Source organism: Marmota flaviventris, chromosome 9, assembly GCF_047511675.1.
Source record: "Marmota flaviventris isolate mMarFla1 chromosome 9, mMarFla1.hap1, whole genome shotgun sequence".
NCBI classification, from domain to species: Eukaryota; Metazoa; Chordata; class Mammalia; order Rodentia; family Sciuridae; genus Marmota; species Marmota flaviventris.
Window position 1 is genome coordinate 45,660,175 of NC_092506.1, and position 20,053 is coordinate 45,680,227.

The 20,053-nt window shown below is 41.4% G+C and overlaps 1 protein-coding gene and 1 long non-coding RNA gene across 5 annotated transcripts in view; one reads left to right on the forward strand and one right to left on the reverse strand.

Annotated features, from left to right (window-relative positions):
- The window catches only part of LOC139706871 (uncharacterized), a 29,461-nt gene that overhangs the window by 5,116 nt on the left and 4,292 nt on the right, over positions 1-20,053 (reverse strand). Inside the window, exons 2-4 of one of the 2 annotated variants that reach the window (XR_011708547.1) lie at positions 16,025-16,148; positions 12,338-12,484; positions 11,142-12,209 (exon numbers count right to left, since the gene is read on the reverse strand). This is a non-coding gene — a long non-coding RNA (uncharacterized lncRNA). Of the gene's footprint in view, positions 1-11,141; positions 12,210-12,337; positions 12,485-16,024; positions 16,149-20,053 lie in introns of those variants that run through there. The other variant, XR_011708546.1, reaches the window with a different exon arrangement.
- LOC114098241 (serum amyloid A-5 protein-like) lies at positions 1,692-18,086 on the forward strand. Of its 3 annotated transcripts, XM_071616354.1 has the most exons (5): positions 5,001-5,088; positions 6,214-6,352; positions 13,664-13,758; positions 17,089-17,227; positions 17,611-18,086. In XM_071616354.1, exons 1-5 carry the CDS (start codon positions 5,001-5,003, stop codon positions 17,771-17,773), a joined length of 624 nt encoding a protein of 207 aa, XP_071472455.1. In that variant the 3' UTR covers positions 17,774-18,086. The 3 variants fall into 3 exon arrangements, with proteins under 3 accessions (XP_071472454.1, XP_071472455.1, XP_071472453.1); XM_071616352.1 differs by lacking the exons at positions 5,001-5,088; positions 6,214-6,352 and adding an exon at positions 12,807-12,969; XM_071616353.1 differs by lacking the exons at positions 5,001-5,088; positions 13,664-13,758; positions 17,089-17,227; positions 17,611-18,086 and adding exons at positions 1,692-1,739; positions 6,802-6,957.

Below are 20,053 nucleotides of genomic sequence, written 5' to 3' on the forward strand. Positions count from 1 at the left end.
TATGTCCTTTTGGTCCCACTGCTATTTCTCCTTTCTTTACCTCCCCATCTCCCACAGATCCTCTTTGGCCTGTGCTATTTTGAGTCTGTGCCACATTATTTATCACTCTCTTTCCCAACAAAGCAATGTTCTCTGTACAAGTTACCTATAAAACAGGGAAAATTTCAAACACAGATACTATTGAAGACCACTCAAAGTTGCTGACCAGCACCTCCAACATTCTGGCCCAGGAATTTGTTTTCTTAAAACACCCACCAGGGCTGGGGATATGGCTTAGTGGTAGATTTCTTACCTAACATGTATGAGGCCCTGGGTTCAATCCCTAGCATCACAAGAAACAGCAACAAAACTCCCTAGCCGATCCTTCTGGTGTAATTAATACATAAATATTGTAATCCATTCAACTATGTAATCACAAACACAATCTTACATTGTCAGAACCTGGGTAATTGAAAGTAAGTGCATTAGAAACAGATGTTCATTTTACAAGAGTGTGTTCCAAAGTGTGTTCCAAAAAGCATCATCTAGCTCTGAGACAGGATCTTGCTAAGTTGCTTAGGCCCTCATTGGTTGCTAAGGCTGGCTTTGAACTTCCAATTTCTCCTGGGATTATAGGCATGCATCACCACACTGGCCTATGGACAGACTTTCCAGGGTCAAATAGGGATGGCTATCACTCAGGTCTTTGAATCTGAAACATATATGATGTAAAGCAAAAAGAAAATCTTGACATGTCTCTCTCTTTTTTTTAAATTTTTTATTGTTGGCTGTTCAAAACATTACATAGTTCTTGATATATCATATTTCACACTTTGATTCAAGTGAGTTATGAGCTCCCATTTTTACCCCATATACAGATTGCAGAATCACATCAGTTACACATCCATTGATTTACATATTGCCATACTAGTGTCTGTTGTGTTTTGCTGCCTTTCCTATCCTCTACTATCCCCCCTCCCCTCCCCTCCCCTCCCCTCCCCTCTTCTCTTCTCTCTCTGCCCCCTCTACTGACATTCATTTGTCCCCCTTGTATTATTTTTCCCTTTCCCCTCACTTCCTCTTGTATGTACTTTTGTATAACTCTGAGGGTCTCCTTCCATTTCCATGCAATTTCCCTTCTCTCTCCCTTTCCCTCCCACCTCTCATCCCTGTTTAATGTTAATCTTCTTCTCATGCTCTTCGACCCTACTCTGTTCTTAGTTACTCTCCTTATATCAAAGAAGACATTTGGCATTTGTTTTTTAGGGATTGGCTAGCTTCACTTAGCATAATCTGCTCTAATGCCATCCATTTCCCTGTAAATTCTATGATTTTGTCATTTTTTAATGCAGAGTAATACTCCATTGTGTATAAATGCCACATTTTTTTTATCCATTCATCTATTGAAGGGCATCTAGGTTGGTTCCACAGTGTTGCTATTGTGAATTGTGCTGCTATGAACATGGATGTAGCAGTGTCCCTGTAGCATGCTCTTTTTAGGTCTTTAGGGAATAGACCGAGAAGGGGAATAGCTGGGTCAAATGGTGGCTCCATTCCCAGCTTTCCAAGAAATCTCCATACTGCTTTCCAAATTGTCTGCACCAATTTGCAGTCCCACCAGCAATGTACAAGTGTACCCTTTTCCCCACATCCTCGCCAGCACTTGTTGTTGTTTGACTTCATAATGGCTGCCAATCTAACTGGAGTGAGATGGTATCTTAGGGTGGTTTTGATTCGCATTTCTCTGACAGCTAGAGATGGTGAGCATTTTTTCATGTACTTGTTGATTGATTGTATGTCCCCCTCTGAGAAGTGTCTGTTCAGGTCCTTGGCCCATTTGTTGATTGGGTTGTTTGTTCTCTTATTGTCTAATTTTTTGAGTTCTTTGTATACTCTGGATATTAGGGCTCTATCTGAAGTGTGAGGAGTAAAGATTTGTTCCCAGGATGTAGGCTCTCTATTTACCTCTCTTATTGTTTCTTTTGCTGAGAAAAAACTTTTTAGTTTGAGTAAGTCCCATTTGTTGATTCTAGTTATTAACTTTTGTGCTATGGGTGTCCTATTGAGGAATTTGGAGCCCGACCCCACAGTATGTAGATCGTAGCCAACGTTTTCTTCTATGAGACGGCGTGTCTCTGATTTGATATCAAGCTCCTTGATCCATTTTGAATTAACTTTTGTGCATGGCGAGAGAAAGGGATTCAGTTTCATTTTGTTGCATATGGATTTCCAGTTTTCCCAGCACCATTTGTTGAAGATTCTACCCTTCCTCCATTACATATCTCTCTTCTCCCATATGCTAGATATATTATTCAATTAAGAATGTGTCTAGAAGGGATTAAGCAGAGTTTTACTCAACAATAAAAAAGAATGAACATATGACATTTTCCACTAAATGGGTGAATGGACTTAGAGATCATTGTGCAAAGTGAAATAAGACAGACTCAGAAAATCTAAAGTCTAATGTTTTCTCTCATATGGAGATGCTAGAGGAAAGTAAGGGAACAAAGGAGGGAGATCAGATCTCAGGAGGATAGAGGGAATATCATTGGAGTACAGGAAGGAGATTGAGGGGGGAGGGAAGATGAATGGAAAAGGAAGGAAATGCAGAATTTTGAGGGCCACAGCCGAGTCGGGATGACGCATGGCATTTTTGCCAGAAGTAGTGGTTGAGAGGCGATGCCAGCAAGCCATTAAGATGATGACTTTTGAGTTCTCTAGGAGTTCCCCTTGAGTTCAGGTTGAGCTCTCCCGGGGATTCCTGAAGAGTTCTCATTGGTTGGGGAAGTGTCGGAGGAGGGATTTCTGGTTGGTGGTTGCTGGAGGAGCCTGGTAGGTGGCATTCGGGAGAGTTCCCGGGAGCATGTGTAGAGTGTGCTGCTGGAGTTCAAAAATAAAGTTTGTTCCTCTTGAGTGGCTCCTGATTTGTGCCCAGCCAGACTGCGGCAAGAATTAATTTGACAGAATTATTCACAGAGAGCGGCTGGGGTTTAGCTCAGTGGTAGAGCACTTGCCTAGCAGGTGTGGGGCCCTGGGTTCTATTCCCAGCACCACATAAAACTACGTAAACAAAATAAAGGTATTGTGTCCATGAACAACTAAAAATATTTTTTAAAAAATTTACAGAAAATTCCACCTCATGGGTATCTATAAAGCACCAATTAAAAAAATAAATAGAAGAAACACCAATGGAGTAGAGGAAGGGGAAGAACCAGGAGGCACTGGGGACTGAAATGGAGTAAATTCAATTCAATTCATGTATTATTATGTCAAAATGAATCCAACTATTATGTGTAACTATAACACACAAAAAACATTTTTAAAAAGAGTGTAAGAGTCTGTAATCCTTTTTATGAGTAAAAAATGAGAATATAACTGTTGACTAAAAAAGCAAGAGGTTTGAGTGACGAGTAGCCCTTGCTGCTCCAAGTAGCATCCAGCAAAAGGAAGGGGTAACAATCAATTTCATTTGGTTTCAGGCACAGAATCAGACTTTCTCTTTAACTCAATTTAGAGAGTTTTGTAAATGATATTCCTTTCTTTAGGCTGAACTATGGTGCCCAGAATTCTCTTTCTAGAATGTTTCGGTTAAGGTAAGTAATGAGAGGTTTTCTCTTGAGAGCTGGTGACTGTTCACATACATACAAGCCTTAGCCTTGCTGAGCTCTTGTGGGAGCCTTGGAACTCATTTCCAGCACCAGCTCCTGCAGAGCAGGGCTTACTTGGCTGAGATTCACAGTGAAAGAGGCCAGATAGTGACACTCTCACCCTGCAAAACCCACAGGGTAATATAGCTCAAAGTGCTCTCCCCAACTTTCACCTGCCTGGATGCTTAACCCTTCCCAGTTGGGCTCCCATTTTCCCACTGCAGATTTTACCTTCATAATGCTTTATTATAAGCTTCATAAATTACACTTTAGCTCCTTACACCCAGAAGCTTTCCTCCCACTATGTGGGTCTCTAGGATTTACATTTTCTAATTCGCTAAATCAGCTGAGCAGGCATTTTCTATGCCTTTGAGAGCTTAGATACACCTGAGGTGTGTGGGGCTAGCCTGCCAGTTTTGTAGCTCAAAGACTTTAAATAGAAACCCAGCAGGACTTAACTGTTGAAGCATCTGCCCTCTGGCCCAGCAGGCCCCTTCCTGAGTCAGTGACTTGGAAAGCAAGATCCTGGCTGCAGGAGCCCCTCTTGCTCCTCACCTCACAGCACACTGGGGCACCATCTTAGTGCTCTTTCCCTGCCCCTCCATCGCCTCATCTCCATTACCTCTTCTCCCTCAGAGCTAAGCAGCAGAGCTGCTCACCTGACTCATGGAGCTGCCAAATGCAGAGCAAAGCTCTGTTGTGTCTTCAAATTGCACAACTGAGGAAAATGACCCATGGATGAAGAACACCTAGAGTCCAGTAAGATTTCTATTGCAGATTTTTACAGGAAATGACCTGCAGAGACTTTCCAGGAATGCAGGTTGGCTCTCCCTCCCTGCCCATGACCTCAGAGGGGAATGCTCAGGATAAATAGCAGCCTTCTCTCCCTGTCCTTCCGCGACCAGCAGATCCACCCAACAAGACGTCAGGTGATTGTCAAGTGCAAGGAGTGAGTTTTTAAACCTTTACTCTATTTTCTCTTTCCTATCAAGATGTGATTTTCTTTGAACGGAATGATCCCTTACATTTTTATTTATTTATTTATCTCATGTGTGGTGTGGATTGGGTTTAGGGGACCCATGGAGAATGCATTATAGCCTCCTCTAGAGTGGCAATCTGGTCCCAACTCCCCTATCCTCTGTTGGAGCCACCATGCTATTCTCTCAGACAGACTTGGATTCAGGGCTGATGGGGTCAGAGTGAAGGCTTTTGGTACCAAGTGAGTTCCTATTGCCAGATTTCCTAGAGGAACTACTAGCACTATAACGAGAACCAGTAGAAATGAAGAACTAGGCTCTCTTAGGATATAAATGTCAAAGGGAAAGGTGCCAGTCTCATCGGTGGCTGATTATGCCTCTCTTTCATTTCAGCACCATGAAGCTTCTCACAGGCCTGGTGTTTTGCTCTTTGGTCCTGGCAGTCAGTGGTGGGGTGTTTTCATTCGTGAGGGAAGCTGCTCAAGGTAAGGGTGGTGGAGAGATGGCTCTAGGGTTTACTTGGAGCACTCTGAAGGCCTGGAGCCAGTCTTATGTTGTGCTATCTTGTGTGGCAGGATGCCCCAGGTACACTGAGGAGCATTTCTTTAAAGGGACTGAAAAAAGCAGGTGGCAGAGTAGAGGTTTCCAATGAGCTATATATGAAGCCAATTTAGCCCAGTTGATGTGTCTGCTCACCACTTCCTAAAATTCCATTGTCAACAATGTCAGGCACACGTGAAATCACCTGGAGTTTAAACCCTGTGGATGCTTGGATTTTCTTCCTCCTCATATAGTCTGAGGAATTGGGCAGGGTTGTGTTCTGGGTGTCAGGACTTTCAGTATCTCCCCAGGTGATCAAAACAGGCCAACCCAGGTGAGAACCATTACACTAGGGTTTCCTCAAGCAACCACAGCATCAGTGCACTTCACTGAGCTTGCCAGAGGCACTCATGTCACAGTGATGTGCATTTAGGGTACAGAAACACATTTTCCTTGGGAGTCAGGGCAGAAGTGCCTCATGTCTGCAGCCCACTCAGGCTTTCCCCTCCTGGATGCCCCCTCCCTCACTGCAATTTCTAATCACATGGAACTTCATTCTGGAACAGTGGTTCTGGACCCGGTGTAATGTGCTGGCCCAGGGGACATTTTCAATGTGTGGCAATGTCTTTGGTTGTCCCACTGGGCGAATTTGCTGCCAACATCTAGTGGCAGACCAGAGAGCTGGTGAATATCCTACAGGACTCAGGGCAGCCCTGAACAACAGAGAACCACGTGACCCAATTTTTTCAACAGTGCTGAAGGTGAGGAATCCTGTTTGACAATGACACCTCCCTTCTGTCCTTAAACATAGCACATCTAAGTATGGTGAAGCTCACCCCAGCACAGTGGACCACCAAAGACAAACAGGTGTGGCCCCTAACAACTCTCACTAGAGTGACTTGCAGAAGCCAGCTAGGAATAGAGACGATTCCACTCAACCCATGATATCTATGGGTGCAAAAATCACAGATGAAATTTTGAATATATTAATTCCTGGATCCCCCTTGAAGGTGTTGTCACGATCTTTATGTATACTTGATATCCCTTTTGTCTTTTCTTTTCCAATTCAGGAAGTTGGGACATGTGGAGAGCCTACCAGGACATGAAAGAAGCAAATTTCATAGGTGCAGACAAATACTTCCATGCCCGAGGGAACTATGACGCTGCCCGAAGGGGACCTGGGGGTGCCTGGGCTGCTGAAGTGATCAGGTAAGGCAGGTTCCTGGGGATGCCAGGCCTGGGTGAGCAGAGCTTGACTGCCCTGGGGATCAGGAGGGAATGAGCCTGGCAGCAGTTTTCTGTGAGGCTTGAGTCTTCCTCCTGTCCTCTCTGCCTAGCCCTCCACCATGGTCAGTGCAGGGCCTGGGCCATTGACAGAGCCAGAGATGGCTGAGGATATGTGTGCCAACTCAGAACTAGAGAAAGGGAGGGCCACAGAGTGATCCCTAACCCTCCCTCCCTGGTGCTGTTCATCCAGGTTCAGGGTGAAGAGCCAGGTTGAGTAGGGCTGTGCCAGGCAAGGGTGGTATCTCAGCCCCTCTTCCTTGATCTTCCTGGGCTCCCCTCAGTGCCATCCCCTGGACAGCAGAGAATTGGGAGGGTAGTCTGGGGTTTATCAGCCTTCTGAGGAATCTCCTTGCTGTCTTGCTTGATTTCAGTGATGCCAGAGAGAACATTCAGGAATTTTTTGGCCGAGGACATGAGGACTCCCAGGCAGACCAGGAAGCCAACAGAGCGGGCAGGAGAGGAGAAGACCCTAATAAATACAGACCTAAAGGGCTGCCTGGTAAATACTGAGCTTCATCTTCATTTTGTCTCAGGAGACTGACTGTGAGCCCCCAAAGATTGGGATATGAAATCACTGCATCCTCTGTCCACATAAATGGATAGATGGCCCACAGTTGTTGTTCAATAAATGCATAAGAGATGGAAATTCTAGCATGTGGGTGTTATATTTCACATTGAGGGTGGGATGTTTGGTACAAAGTGGTGAACAATAAACACCAGGATGATCCAGCCTGGACCTCAGTGTGTAGGGGATGTGATTTCAGTGGTCACACAACACAGACAGATACTGGCACTGAGCCTTCTCAGAATCAGACTCTCTCACTTGTCCAGGCCCCCGTGGTTAGCTGTTGCTATTTCCAGGCCTTTCCATGTCCAAACCACCTACTCCTGACAACTGTGTCCTATCACCTTCTCTGCCCCCAGGGCCTTAGTCCTCAGTTCGTCTGCCTTTGGAGACATGGGGCATGGCTATGGGAAGGCTGGCTCTGTTATCCTGCCCCAGATACCACCATCTTGGTTTTCTGCTTAATTTTTAGCAACATCTGCAAAGCCAATTATTCACCAATTTCTGTTCATTCTATCCAAGAAATACCTTCAGAGCAGTGTCTCCCACTCTATTTTTATTGCCTTATTTCAAGCCTAAATAAAGATGTAAGTGAACACCATTTGTGGTGTTGTATTTGTGAAGAACAGTCATGGTGGAAAAGATCTCCTTATCAGTCAGGTCCTGTAGGAGACAAACCAGGCAGAGATTTGAAAAGGGAAATTTTAATACTAGGAATGCTTAATTATCAACAATAGTTACCACCATGGATAATAAATCAGGAGGGTATAAACTTTGTATGATCCTCCCTAGAGGTAGACATTTGGTTCTCCTAGGCAAATCTATAGCCCATTACATGGAGAGAATGTTTTGTTGGGTGCCATAGTCAAAGCTGAGAAACAGGAACTCTATAGAGATAGCAATGGAACTTGATAGCATGCTGTCCAGGAGCCACTGTGCTCACTGGGAATGTGGGGTGAGGGAGCTATAAACATGCTCAGAAGCTGTTCTCATGGGAGTAGCAGAAAGCATGCTACTGATCTCTCTGGAAAGCCAGCTGTGGAAGGGATGGATTTCTGAGTGAGTTGTATGCTCTCCACTTCATGTGCTGAAGCCTTTTTCCCAGAGTGGCTTTATTTGGACCTGAACCGATAGTCCTTATGAGTGAAGACAACAAAGAGCCTCTCTCTCTCTGAAACCCACAAGGTCACAGTAAGGAGGTACATGTTTGTAAGCCAGGAAGAGCACAGTCACCAGGTGCTCAATTAGCGTGTACCTTCATCTAGAACATCCTGGTGTTCAGAATTTTGAAAAATAAATATCTGTGTGGAAGCCACCTGTGGTACCTTGTTATGGCAGCTCAGGCTAACAGAAGTGGAGTGCTGTTGAACACACTGAAAATCTAATTGAGGTGCCACAGAAATTGTTGAAACAACCACGTCCTTCAGGTTTCACTAAAACTCCCTGGGCTGAGTGTCACTGGGTGTGGCAGGGGAGGATCCTCACAGGAGCCTGGGAAGCCAAAGCAGGGTACCAGGAAGATCTTCATTTCCCCCTATTTCTCCATTGCCCTCTACTGACAGAGATTAGCATCCTGCACAGCTGGCCAGAGTGAGGTGTTTAAGGGTCCAGCTCCAGGACCACAGACAGTCAAGGAAATGTGGATATGGGGCTCAAAGTAAACAAATTGATTACAGGTCTCCATTTTTGCTTTGAAAGTGGAATGAAGGAGGACTCTTAAGGGTAGGAGATTGATGAGAAAGTGAGATTTATAAGCTAAAGTCATTAAATTAGTTGTCAATTTGATTAGTAGGGAAGCTGTTGCTATAGTAAATCCCAAGAGAACTTTCTCATATAGTTCTAATCTGAAAGCACTAGTAGACATGGAGGTAAAGGAGATTTGGGATATTTGAGGGTGAGTTTATTTCACAATAAGACATGGGCAAGATCAACATGACAGTATGGATATTGACATCAGACTGGCTGGTGAGAGCAGTCTCAAGGCATTTTAACTTAGGGTTCCGGGAGGGTCAAGTTTGAAGGTGTTAAAAATTGTCAAATGACAGTAATGCTCAGGACAGCACTGTAGATCAGTTGTAGAGCGATTGCCTAGCACATGTGAGGCACTGATTTTGATCCTCAGCACTACATAAAGAAAATAAAATAAAAGTATTATGTCCACGTACAACTAAAAAACTACTAAAATGGGTACAGAAATTCATTGACCAATTTGTAATGGATCACATTGTCATGGGAGAAGAGGTGACTCCTGAGTAGGGTCTGAGAAGCTCCCAGAGGGAAAGGGAAATTCAACTCAGGACCAGTGGGGATCTTGGCATGCATAAGGGAATAGCATTTCAGACTGAGCCACAGACAAAGGCATAGACAGGTTTATTTAGGAAGTAGGTGCACACTCAAGGGAAAATGTGGGCTATCTCAGGAGGGCGAAGTCCCTCCTTGGGTTGGGAAGGTCCGACATTTATAGAGGAGCTGTAGTTTGGGACCAGTCTGGAGATAGAGCCAGGGTGGAACTGCATAATTTTGCACCACTTTTTCCTGAACTTGTGTATTTCCTTCATTTTACAAGGGAGCAGGTCAAGGGCAAGTTGCTCAAGGTGTACAACTCTCCTTCTGCATCTCAATGGCTCATGGGCATTTCCTTTCAGATTTGGTATATCCCTATATCCTAAATTCCTAAGTCAACATCATTTGACTTCTTAGAATTTGTAACCTAAAAATATATCAGAGTTTAATCCAAAGAAGAAAGTACTTGTTTACTCAAGCATTTATGATTTATATTGTCACCCTTTATCCTTACGCTTGAATATACTGAAACACTTTTTTTTTGTTTTCACATATTTTTAAGAGCTATCATGTGGAAAATGCCAAGTTGATCATATTTTATTATATACTAATTAATTTTCTTGCTCCCAAAACACTTTTTATTAGTGACCTTGTTTGTTTGCTTGTTTCCTATTTTGTGTTGGTGGGGATCCAACTCAGGGCTTCATGCGTGCTAGGCAAGCACTCTATCACTGAACCACATCTCCAGCCCCTGTTAATGACTTTATTTTGCTCAAGGAGTACTAAGTTTTTCATTAGTATGTGGTTGCAAAGCCTGTAATCCCAGCGGGTCAGGAGGCTGAGACAGGAAGATCGCACCTTCAAAGCCAGCCTCAGCAAAAGTGAGATGCTAAGCAACTCAGTGAGAACCAGTCTCTAAATAAAATACAAAATAAGGCTGGGGATATGACTCAATGATTGAGTGCCCCTGAGTTCAATCCCCAGTTCCCCCCCCCCAGAACTACAAAAAGACTATGCATGGCCTTTGGAGCTTGTTCTCAGTATCTACCATTGGAGTCTCCATTTGTTAGAAGTCCTGAGAAATGTTGGATTCAGCAAAATAGACTGAAAAGGAACAGCTATTGGGGAAGGAGGACTGGAGAATGTGGAGTTCCAGAATCAATGTCAGTAGTATTTGAGAGGCTGTGAAGTTGACCCTTGCCTAAGCAATGTGGAGTGGTTGCTGATCTTGTTAATGTGGTTGCAGAGGAAGAGTGGCCTGAGGCCTAGTGAAACAGGTGTAGAGAGAATGGCAGGGGAGGACATGGGACTCCTGAACACCCCACACATCAACTGAAACACCCATACAGACAAGGAGACAGTTGAGACAGGTGGTGGGCAACACAATTTGTAAAAATCATCAACAGTGTTTTTGGAAGCAAAAACTAACAGGTAAAGGAAATAACAGAAAATGAACCTCAACTACTTCTAAAAAAGGAGAGCAACGAAGGCAATGACGACATTGAATAAAGTCTGAATAAGTACGACAGTGTAGTACTGAGCCATGTACAGGAAAAACTAGTCAATGGAACAAAAATCTCCATGAGTGCGTATGATAATTTAGTACATAATAAAGACTGTATGTCAAAGTAGTAATAAGGGAGGGGTTATTCAATGAATGGGATTGGGACAATCAGGTAATCATCTTAATGATGTAAAGTTGAAAACATATTTTGATATGTTAAGACAGGTTCTAAATGTACTACATATTTACATAATAATGCAAATATTATCAGCATTTTAAAATTTTAAAAGTAATGAATAGTTACAAAATAATGAAAATATTATAGCAACAATAAAATCTGCAGCACCCATGGAACATGAAGTAGGGAATGTCAAACTATACCACAAAATTTAGAGGGCACTAAAGAAAATATCAATAAAGAATATATAGAATTACTTTGCATACTGAGTCACCACAGGAAAATATAAATGGCAAGCTGGAAAAAATAATTGTAACTCATATGAAAGAAAAAGGGCTAATTTTTCCTTGTATAAAAAATTCTTGGTGTCTGGGGTTTGGCTCAGCATAAAGTGCTCGCCTTCATGTGTGAGGCACTTGGTTCAATCCTCAGCACCACATAAAAGTACATAAAGAAAATAAAGATACTGCATTCATGTACAATTAAAAAATATTTTTTTAAAAGATTATTTATTATTGCTGTATATATATATTTGACTGCATGACCAATGTGATTCTGCAACCTGTACACTCAGAAAAATGAAAAATTATACCCCATCTGATTCAAATGTATGATATGTCAAGATCATTGTACTGTCATGTGTAACTAAAACAAATAAAAAAGAAAAAAAAGAAAAAAATTTCTTGCAAAATAATAAATAAACACCCCACACACCAATAAGAAAAATACCATTTTGAACAGAAGATATCAATGTATAATCCCTAGAAAATACAAATGGCTCTTTTTAAAAATTTTTTAAATATTTCTTTTTTATTTGTTCTAATTAGTTATACATAGCAGTAGAAGCAAATGTCTCTTAAACATAGTGGAGGATGTGAAATAAAACTCATGATAAGAGAAATGCAAACTAAAATTTCACTGAGCTATATTTTATCTACCAAAATTTCCAACACCAAAAGGTTTGAGAGTATGAAACCAGGCATTCTCACTCATTTTGGTGAGAGTACAGATTGATAGAGACCTCATGGAAGGTAATTTGTGATTTACAAAAAATTTTTAAAGTCTCATATCTTTTCATCAGGTCATTTACTTAAAAATTAAAATATTTGTACATATGTCAGGGATGTATAAACAATAAATGAAACATAAGCCTGTTTTGTTTACAATATCAAAATATGAGTAACACTCACAGTGGCCATCAATATTGTGTGGTGTAATTATGGTCTATTCAAACAATGGAATCGTGCTGCTGTTAAAAACAAACAAACAAATAAATAAATAAATAAATAACACAAAACTGATATGGAAGGACTTCCAAGATATATTAATTTTTTAAAATATAAATAATATATGTTAGTATGAAAGCAAAGTATCTACCTTTCGTCTATCTTGAGTCTACTACCTAGAAGACCCTCACCCTTGATCTTCCTGCTGTATGCCCTTCCTTCCTCTGTTCTTCCAGAATCATTAGTTCGTCCCTTGGCTGGTAGATCCAAGTCTTACTTGTCCCTTGTCCTTAAATTCCTTAGGAAAAAAGGCACAAGAGATAAGCAAACATCTCTTTTGCAAATAGTTAGTATTGATGACTTCTTAGAGCATAATATCTATGTGCAACTTTGGCAGGTGAGAATGGAAAGCCACAGATGGGAAAAGTGGAGAGAGACCCTGGTTCTCCTACAATTTATTCTGCAAGTACAACTATTTTCTGTGATGATAGAAAACTATAAAAAGAGAGAGAAAAATGGCAATTAGGAAACATTTCCAGAAAACTAAAACCTTGGGTAACCCAATTTGGAAATCTACTGTGAATAAACAAATTCTGTTACCTAATATGCTGATCTTTTATTTACTGAGAAGGGTTGAGCAAGAGGGTTTTTGCCAAGGCAGGTTGTTGGAACCCCTCTTCCCATTAATACTGAAGTCAGGAGAGACACCAGGAGCTGCTTCATCGCAAGAAGGTCCTAGAAGCCCTGCTTCCCCTGGAATTTTAGCTGGAGAAAAGGCCACAGGTGACTCTGTCTTCCAGGGAGAAATATTGTCTTGTTTTATTTTTGAGATCCATTTCTCATACAGTTAGTACATTCTAATTGGGAAGAAATCGTGTGTTCTATTTCTTCATGGGGTCAGTGCTGAGCAGAGTAGGCACTCAAGAAACGCTTGTTGGGGCTTGGGGATGTGGCTCAAGTGGTAGCGCGCTCGCCTGGCATGCGTGTGGCCCGGGTTCGATCCTCAGCACCACATACAAAGATGTTGTGTCCGCCGATAATTAAAAGATAAATATTAAAAAATTAAAAAAAAAAAAAAAGAAACGCTTGTTGATTGATTTTAGCCTATTTTATTGGGTGCAAATGGGCCACAAACCAATAACACTTTGGATCGCTCTCTTTTCCCCCTAATGATCTGGCGGGTTTATGCTTCTTCCCCAACCTGTTTCAAAATTTTTTTAATATTTATTTTTTAATTGTAGTTGAACACAATACTATTTATTTATTTATTTATTTTTATGTGGTGCTAAGGATCCAACCCAGGGCCTCGCACTCGCTAGGTGAGCTCTGCTGCTGAGCCACAACCCCAGCCCCATTTTAATTTTTTTATACAGTAACAATTCTAAGATAAACAAATGGAAATGCAGAACTAGGCTATCTTTGAAATTCCAAACCTCAGAAACTAGATCTAATTCTGCTGCTCTTCCTTTCCTTTCAGCACAATGAAGCTGTGCACAGGAATTGTTTTCTGCTCCTTAGTCCTGGGAGTCAGCAGTGAAAGCTGGTATTCATTCTTCAAGGAGGCTATCCAAGGTAAAAACCTGGAGGATGGGGAGCACATCCAGTGGTCCCCAGGACTCATCTGAGCAGAGGCCACATAACTGCAAGATGTGGGTTCTCCTGAGAAGCCACAGATGGGGCAGAGCAGGAGTGTGGTTTTCTGTATCTGTTTCTGCTTCCTCATTTGGACCCAACCTGTGCTATTGGTGTTTTGTGCAGAGGGATCTGGAATTCCAGTGGGGAGCTCTCACTGTGGGAATTCACAGATGGAAAATTTCTTAGTCCTAGAGTGTGGTTGTGAATTCATATGCCCCTGGAGGCTAGAGGTGGCTGAGCTGAATAAATATTATGCTTTATCCCAGGGAGGGAGAGTGCCCGGGACAGAGGAGAACAGCAGCACTTGCACAGAGAAATCCCACCCTGTCCCAGACATATGGCCGATGACTGGGATGCAAAGCTCACGGAGATTAACTTCTAACTTATAGCTGTGTATTAAAAAGAGAAAGCTCTCACTGATTAGCCACTCTGAGCTGAGATAGGGTGAGGAAACTGACACCGGTCTTTCCTGATGGAAAAGAAGCTTGTCGGCCAATTGTTAAAATGAAAAAAATATGTTGTTAGATTTTGTAATACTTTGAACTTGAAGTGTGTTGTAATTAATTTTGCAACTGAATTTTTATAGATTCTTAAGTGAATGTGTATGAATTCCAATTTTTCTAAATTTTAAACTTCATGTGGTTTTGTTGTTGATTGTGGTGCTGCGGATGTAATCCAGGTCTCCAAGCACACTAGGCAAGTGCTCTATACTTGCTATCTCCCAAGCCCTCATGTGCTATTTTTAAAATGAAAAAAAGTCTCTGAATAACAGCTTTTAAAAAGAATTTTGTTGGTAATTGATAATTTTTTCTATGTATAATGAAGAATATCTTCTTCTTTAGGTCAATGTATTTCAGAATTTGTTGTGTGATCCTCCAGCATTTATATCTGCTAGGTGTGTTTGTTTTAAAAGTACATCTCTTGGGCTGAGGATGTGGCTCAAGTGGTAGCACGCCTGGCATGCGTGAGGCACTGGGTTCAATCCTCAACACCACATAAAAATAAAATAAAGATATTGTGTGCACCTAAAACTAAAAAATAAATATTAAAAAAAAGTACATCTCTCAGAGGGAGAGAGGAGGGAAGGGAAAGGGAAAATACGGGGGACTGAATTAGAACAACTTATACCAAGTTTTCATAATTATGTCAAAATGAATCCTAATGTTATATATAATTTTAAAAAAATCAATTAAAAAAAGAGAAGTGGGTAAACCAGGCTGATGAGTCAGACACAATGATATAAGCTTCCTTATATCATTAGGCCTAGTCATTTGAGATAATACATCTCAGGCACTTAGTAGAGCAGTGCTAAGTTGGTAAACACATATATACATGCAAACATATTTAAAAATTAAAAATGTTAGGCTAAAGTCTAGTAATTTGCATTAATATGGAAGTTACTGCTTCCCAGAAAATATATAATATGTAAATATATCATAGAAATATAATTGTAACCAGCAAAGTAACTGTTCAATGTATTTTGAATAAACAATGACAAATGAGTCTGGCATTGTCTTTACTGGTTTCAAATTATATTTCTATGTTATATTTATATATTATATATTTTCTGGGAATGAGAAGAGCAAGACAAACTATGGTTTTCCAAGTTTTTTTTTTCCCTCTCCCAACCTGCCTTTCCACCTGCCAACTTCCAACTTCCTTTTCAAGGTCTTTTTGTGTGTATGGTTCTGGGGATCAAATCCAGGGAATTGTACATGATAAGCAAGTCCCCTACAACTGGGCTACACCCTTAACGCTGTTATGATTTTTTTTTTTTCATCACAATTAGTTTTGCCTTTTCTGGAAATTCAAATAAATAGAATTATATAGTTAAAAGAAGTACATGTGCTAGTCAGAATCTTAGAAGTTAAATGGACTAGGGATCACATTTTAAACTATAAATTCCTCTGGTTAATACAAATGAGAAAGATGGTCTAAGGTTTTGCTATCACACCCAGTGACAGAATCTGTCAGATGCTTGAAGATGATGCTTGGTAAGCAATTTGAACAACATGAATGATTACTAAGTAGATATCTGAGAAAGAAGTCACTATACCATGTCAGAGATAAATTACTTGGCTGAATTATAGACACAAAGTAAGTAATACATGCAAATAGTGAGAAAGTACATAAAGAATAATTAAAACTATCCATCTCCACTTTTCTTTTGTCCAAGTGAGATGGTATAAATAAGCTGGCTTACTTTAGACCCAAGCCGTGGCAGGAATAAAAAACATTCATTGAGTGGACAACTCAGACACAAGTAAACGATTCCTGTGGTTCTTCTTCCCATAGACCTGTTCTGAGCAGCTGCTTTTCCCAGTATTCTTAAAAAAAAAAAAAAAAACACTTTAAAAATGAGATATAACTTACATAGAGTAAACTGTACAGTTTGACAAACTTTTACACATATAATAAACACCCATGTTTCTACCATTGGATCAAGAGGTGGAACATGCTAAGCACTCTATTAATTAAAGTTAATTAACTTTCCCAAGGGTAGCACCTATTCTTATTTCTATTATTAAAGATTAGTCTTGTCTGCTTCTGATCTTTGAATATAAGGAGCCTTGTAGAATGTATATTTTATGTCTTTCTTTCACTCAACATTCTGACCATAAAATTCATTCAAGTTGTCTTTTAATCCACCAGAAAGGTAAGTATGATTCTCCCAATTAAAAGGTGAGTTAAGGTGGAGTGTAGTTGGCAGAGCAGAGAGCTGAACATTTACATTTATGCTCTTCAGGTAAACCTCACTTCCCATGTCCTTTGGAGCTCTCCAAAGACAATTCTACCTCCTCACTTATTAAATGCCTATTTCAACAGCTTTTCTGTGCAATTTACACCCATATCAGCCAAATTTACTTAAATCAGAATTGCCTTCATACAACTTTTTTCTTCAGGCCATGATCGATGTGCAACACTCTTCTCGCTGCATCCCCCATGCAGTCCCTGGATCCTACAGATGTAGTGTCATTCTCCATTTTTTTTTTTCTCCCTTACATGACAGTCCCACCTCTTCTTTGTACACAGCATATGCAGAACCATATAAGACATAGCCTAGGGCAACAGAACTGCTAATCAATCCAATCCAATTTAATTCACTGAGAAGTAGCATTTCTAGTGTTGCATATCTTTGTCTCGATGTATAATTTCAAAGGATTACTTTGTCAAGAGCAAAAATTTGGAAATCAGTAGAAATTTTTCATTCCTCCACTTCATCAATACATCACTAGGTTCATATTCGTCATTTTTGTTCCTTTCCAGGGACTGCGGACTTGTGGAGAGCCTATTGGGACATGAGAGAAGCCAATCACCAAAATTCAGAGAGATACTTCCATGCCCGGGGGAACTATGATGCTGCTCAAAGGGGACCTGGGGGTATCTGGGCTGCTAAAGTGATAAGGTAAAGTGGAAATGCCACTGAGCAGCAGGCAGAGCTGGTCGCCCTCCAATCCCTTCTGCCTGTGGCGTGTCCTCTTTCCGTCTAGGCTTCCAGGGCCTGGATGGCCTGCAGAGTTGGTCAGTGTTGTCGCCTCTCACCTCTATAGAAAAAGCAAAAACTAGAGAGGGCATCTCAAAAGTGCCCTGTGTCAGGGTACAGAAAGAATCAGCTGATTCAATGCCTTTTCCCAAGAGCGTTGATATTTTAGTTTTTCTGTCCTTGAGGACTGGCTTCTCTAGGCTTCTCTTGGTCATTCCTTGAGCATCAGGGGAGGAGGGAGTTAGGAGGCAGAGCTATCTCAGGTGTCAGATTAATTTCCTCTTTCCCCCTTCTTTGGATTTTAGCACTGCTGGCAAGTATTTTCGGGGGCTCCTAAATCAGTATTATTATGGAGGCGGCCACCGTGGATGGGAGAACATTCAAGCCAACCGGAAGGCTGAAGAGTGGGGCCGAAGTGGCAAAGATCCCAAACACTTCAGACCTTCCGACCTGCCTGAGAAGTTCTGAGCTTGCCGCTCCTGCTGCTGTCAGGAAACTAGGCTGGGGGCCACACACCTCTCCTGAATGCTGGGCTTCGTGTCCCAGGGACTGGTACAGGGCATCCAGAGTTGTCCAATAGATGTTTTCAAATTTAATTTCTTGATGGAAACTAGAAACTTTGAGATCTACTTTTTGAGAAAAACGGTCATTTTGTGTCACAATGAAGGTAAACAGCCCCATAAAGGAGGCGCCTGTGACTGTGGGGTTGCAAGGACCCCCAACTGGCCCATGACAATAAAGGTCCCTCACATTATCCCCACCAAAGCCTCTCTCATTCTTAGTGGTCCCAGATTCTCATGCTGAGTAAGTCTGAGCTGACAAAGTACTGACCATCATGCTGGGTCCTTCATGACGTCATCATGGCTGGCACAAGTTTCACAGGCAGCCTCCCATCAATCTCTGCATAAACCCAATCATAATTATATCAACCTCTATCCTCCCCCTATTTCTGGTTTCAACCCAGGCCTCTCTCAATACAGACTCTACTCTGCTCAATCAGTTGCGTCCTGTTCACTGTCTGGCTCCAGGTCTTGTCCCCCATGACCTCCTTCCATATTGAGGGGGTACATTGCTTCAAGAAGCCTAATCCCAGGAGCCCTATCCTAGAAATCATCATCTTGGACCCCATCTTATTTCTTAACAATATCAGTACCTACCCCAACTAAATTTTAAATAGTCTCTGCTTGTTTTACCTAATGAATAGCTCTCACATTAGTTTTTCTTGTCTTTATTCTCACTGTCTTTTAACTTGGATAAAATTCTACTTCCTGTTCTAGAGGGGAAGTGAGATATGCAGATAGACACAACATTACTAAATATGAAAGGCTGTGTAAAGTTTGTACCTCTTTGTTAAGGCAGAAAATCCCAGTTAATTTACTAATAAAGCCAAGATTTTCTTTCCAAAGAAGGTCAGTATAGTTTCAAGGAACAGTAAAGTATTAATAAAAAGGAAGATTCCAAAGATAAAAAGAGACAGGCTGGGTGCAGTGGCACACATCAGTAATCCCTGTGGCTAGGGAGGCTGAGGCAGGAGGATCTCCAGTTTGAAGCCAGCCTCAGCAAAAGTGAGGCGCTAAGCAACTCAGTGAGCCCCTGACTCTAAATAAAATACAAAATAGGGCTGGGGATGTGGCTCAGTGGTCTAATGCTCCTGAGTTCAATCTCTAGTACACCCTCCCCCACAAAAAAAAAGATAAGAAGAGATAGAATAACTGCTGCACCAAAGTCAAGCAGAAGCCTGAGGAGGTAGATCAATCCCATAGGTGATGGGTTAATTGACAAATGAGTAGAAACATCTCTTGTTTGAGAAAAGAAGGAAGGTGAAGAGAATGAGACCAGGGGAGACAGAACATTTAAAATGGACAGCAAGAGACTGGGGTTGTGGCTCAGCAGTAGAGCACTCGCCTCTCACGTGTGAGACCCTGGGTTCGATCCTCAGAACCACATAAAAATAAATAAACAAAATAAAGATATTTTTAAAAAAGGGCTGGATTGTAGCTCAGTGGTAGAGCACCCTTGAGTTCAATTCCCAGTATGAAAAAAAAGGGGGGGGGATTCCACCTCTTGAGTCCTCTTCTTCCTCCGGGGAGAAGTCTTTTCTACTGTCCTTTATTTATTTATTATTTTTAAAGAGAAAAAGAGAGAGAGAGAGTTTTTCAATATTTATTTTTTAGTTTTCGGCGGACACAACATCTTTGTTTGTGGTGCTGAGGATCGAACCTGGGCCGCACGCATGCCAGGTGAGCGTGCTACCGCTTGAGCCACATCCCCAGCCCCCTACTGTCCTTTAATAAAGCTTCTACTTTCCACTCTAAGAAAACAAAACCAAACAAAAAAAATGGACAGCAGACCTGAGGGAGTCATGGTGACTCCTAGAGCTCAGCATGTTTCACTGCATTTGCCCACATGCTCATCATTGCTGGGGGCAAGCATGTAAGAAAACAAAGGGCAAAAATCATGGCTATCTGACTGCATGTCATTTTTAAAAAAACATTTATTTATTTATGTATTTTTTTTTTAGTTTTAGGTGGACACATTATTATTTTTTTTAATGTGGTGCTAAGGATCGAACCCAGTGCCTCATGCATGCTAGGTGAGCATTCTAGCACTGAGCCACAACTCCAGCCCCTGCATGTCAATTTTGCATTCATGTACCTATTCTAGCCCCTGGCATAGTGTAGATGCTCAATAAATATGTGATGAAATGAGTGAATGAAAAATTATTCTTCAGAAATTAACAGATCTAGG

Bases quoted from the DNA above. Each gene is read 5' to 3' on its own strand.
- LOC114098241 (XM_071616354.1), top strand. From the start codon at position 5,001: ATGAAGCTTCTCACAGGCCTGGTGTTTTGCTCTTTGGTCCTGGCAGTC. The intron at 6,353-13,663 runs GTAAGGCAGGTT...CTTTCCTTTCAG, and splicing joins TGGGCTGCTGAAGTGATCAG to CACAATGAAGCTGTGCACAG. The intron at 17,228-17,610 runs GTAAAGTGGAAA...TTTGGATTTTAG, and splicing joins TGGGCTGCTAAAGTGATAAG to CACTGCTGGCAAGTATTTTC.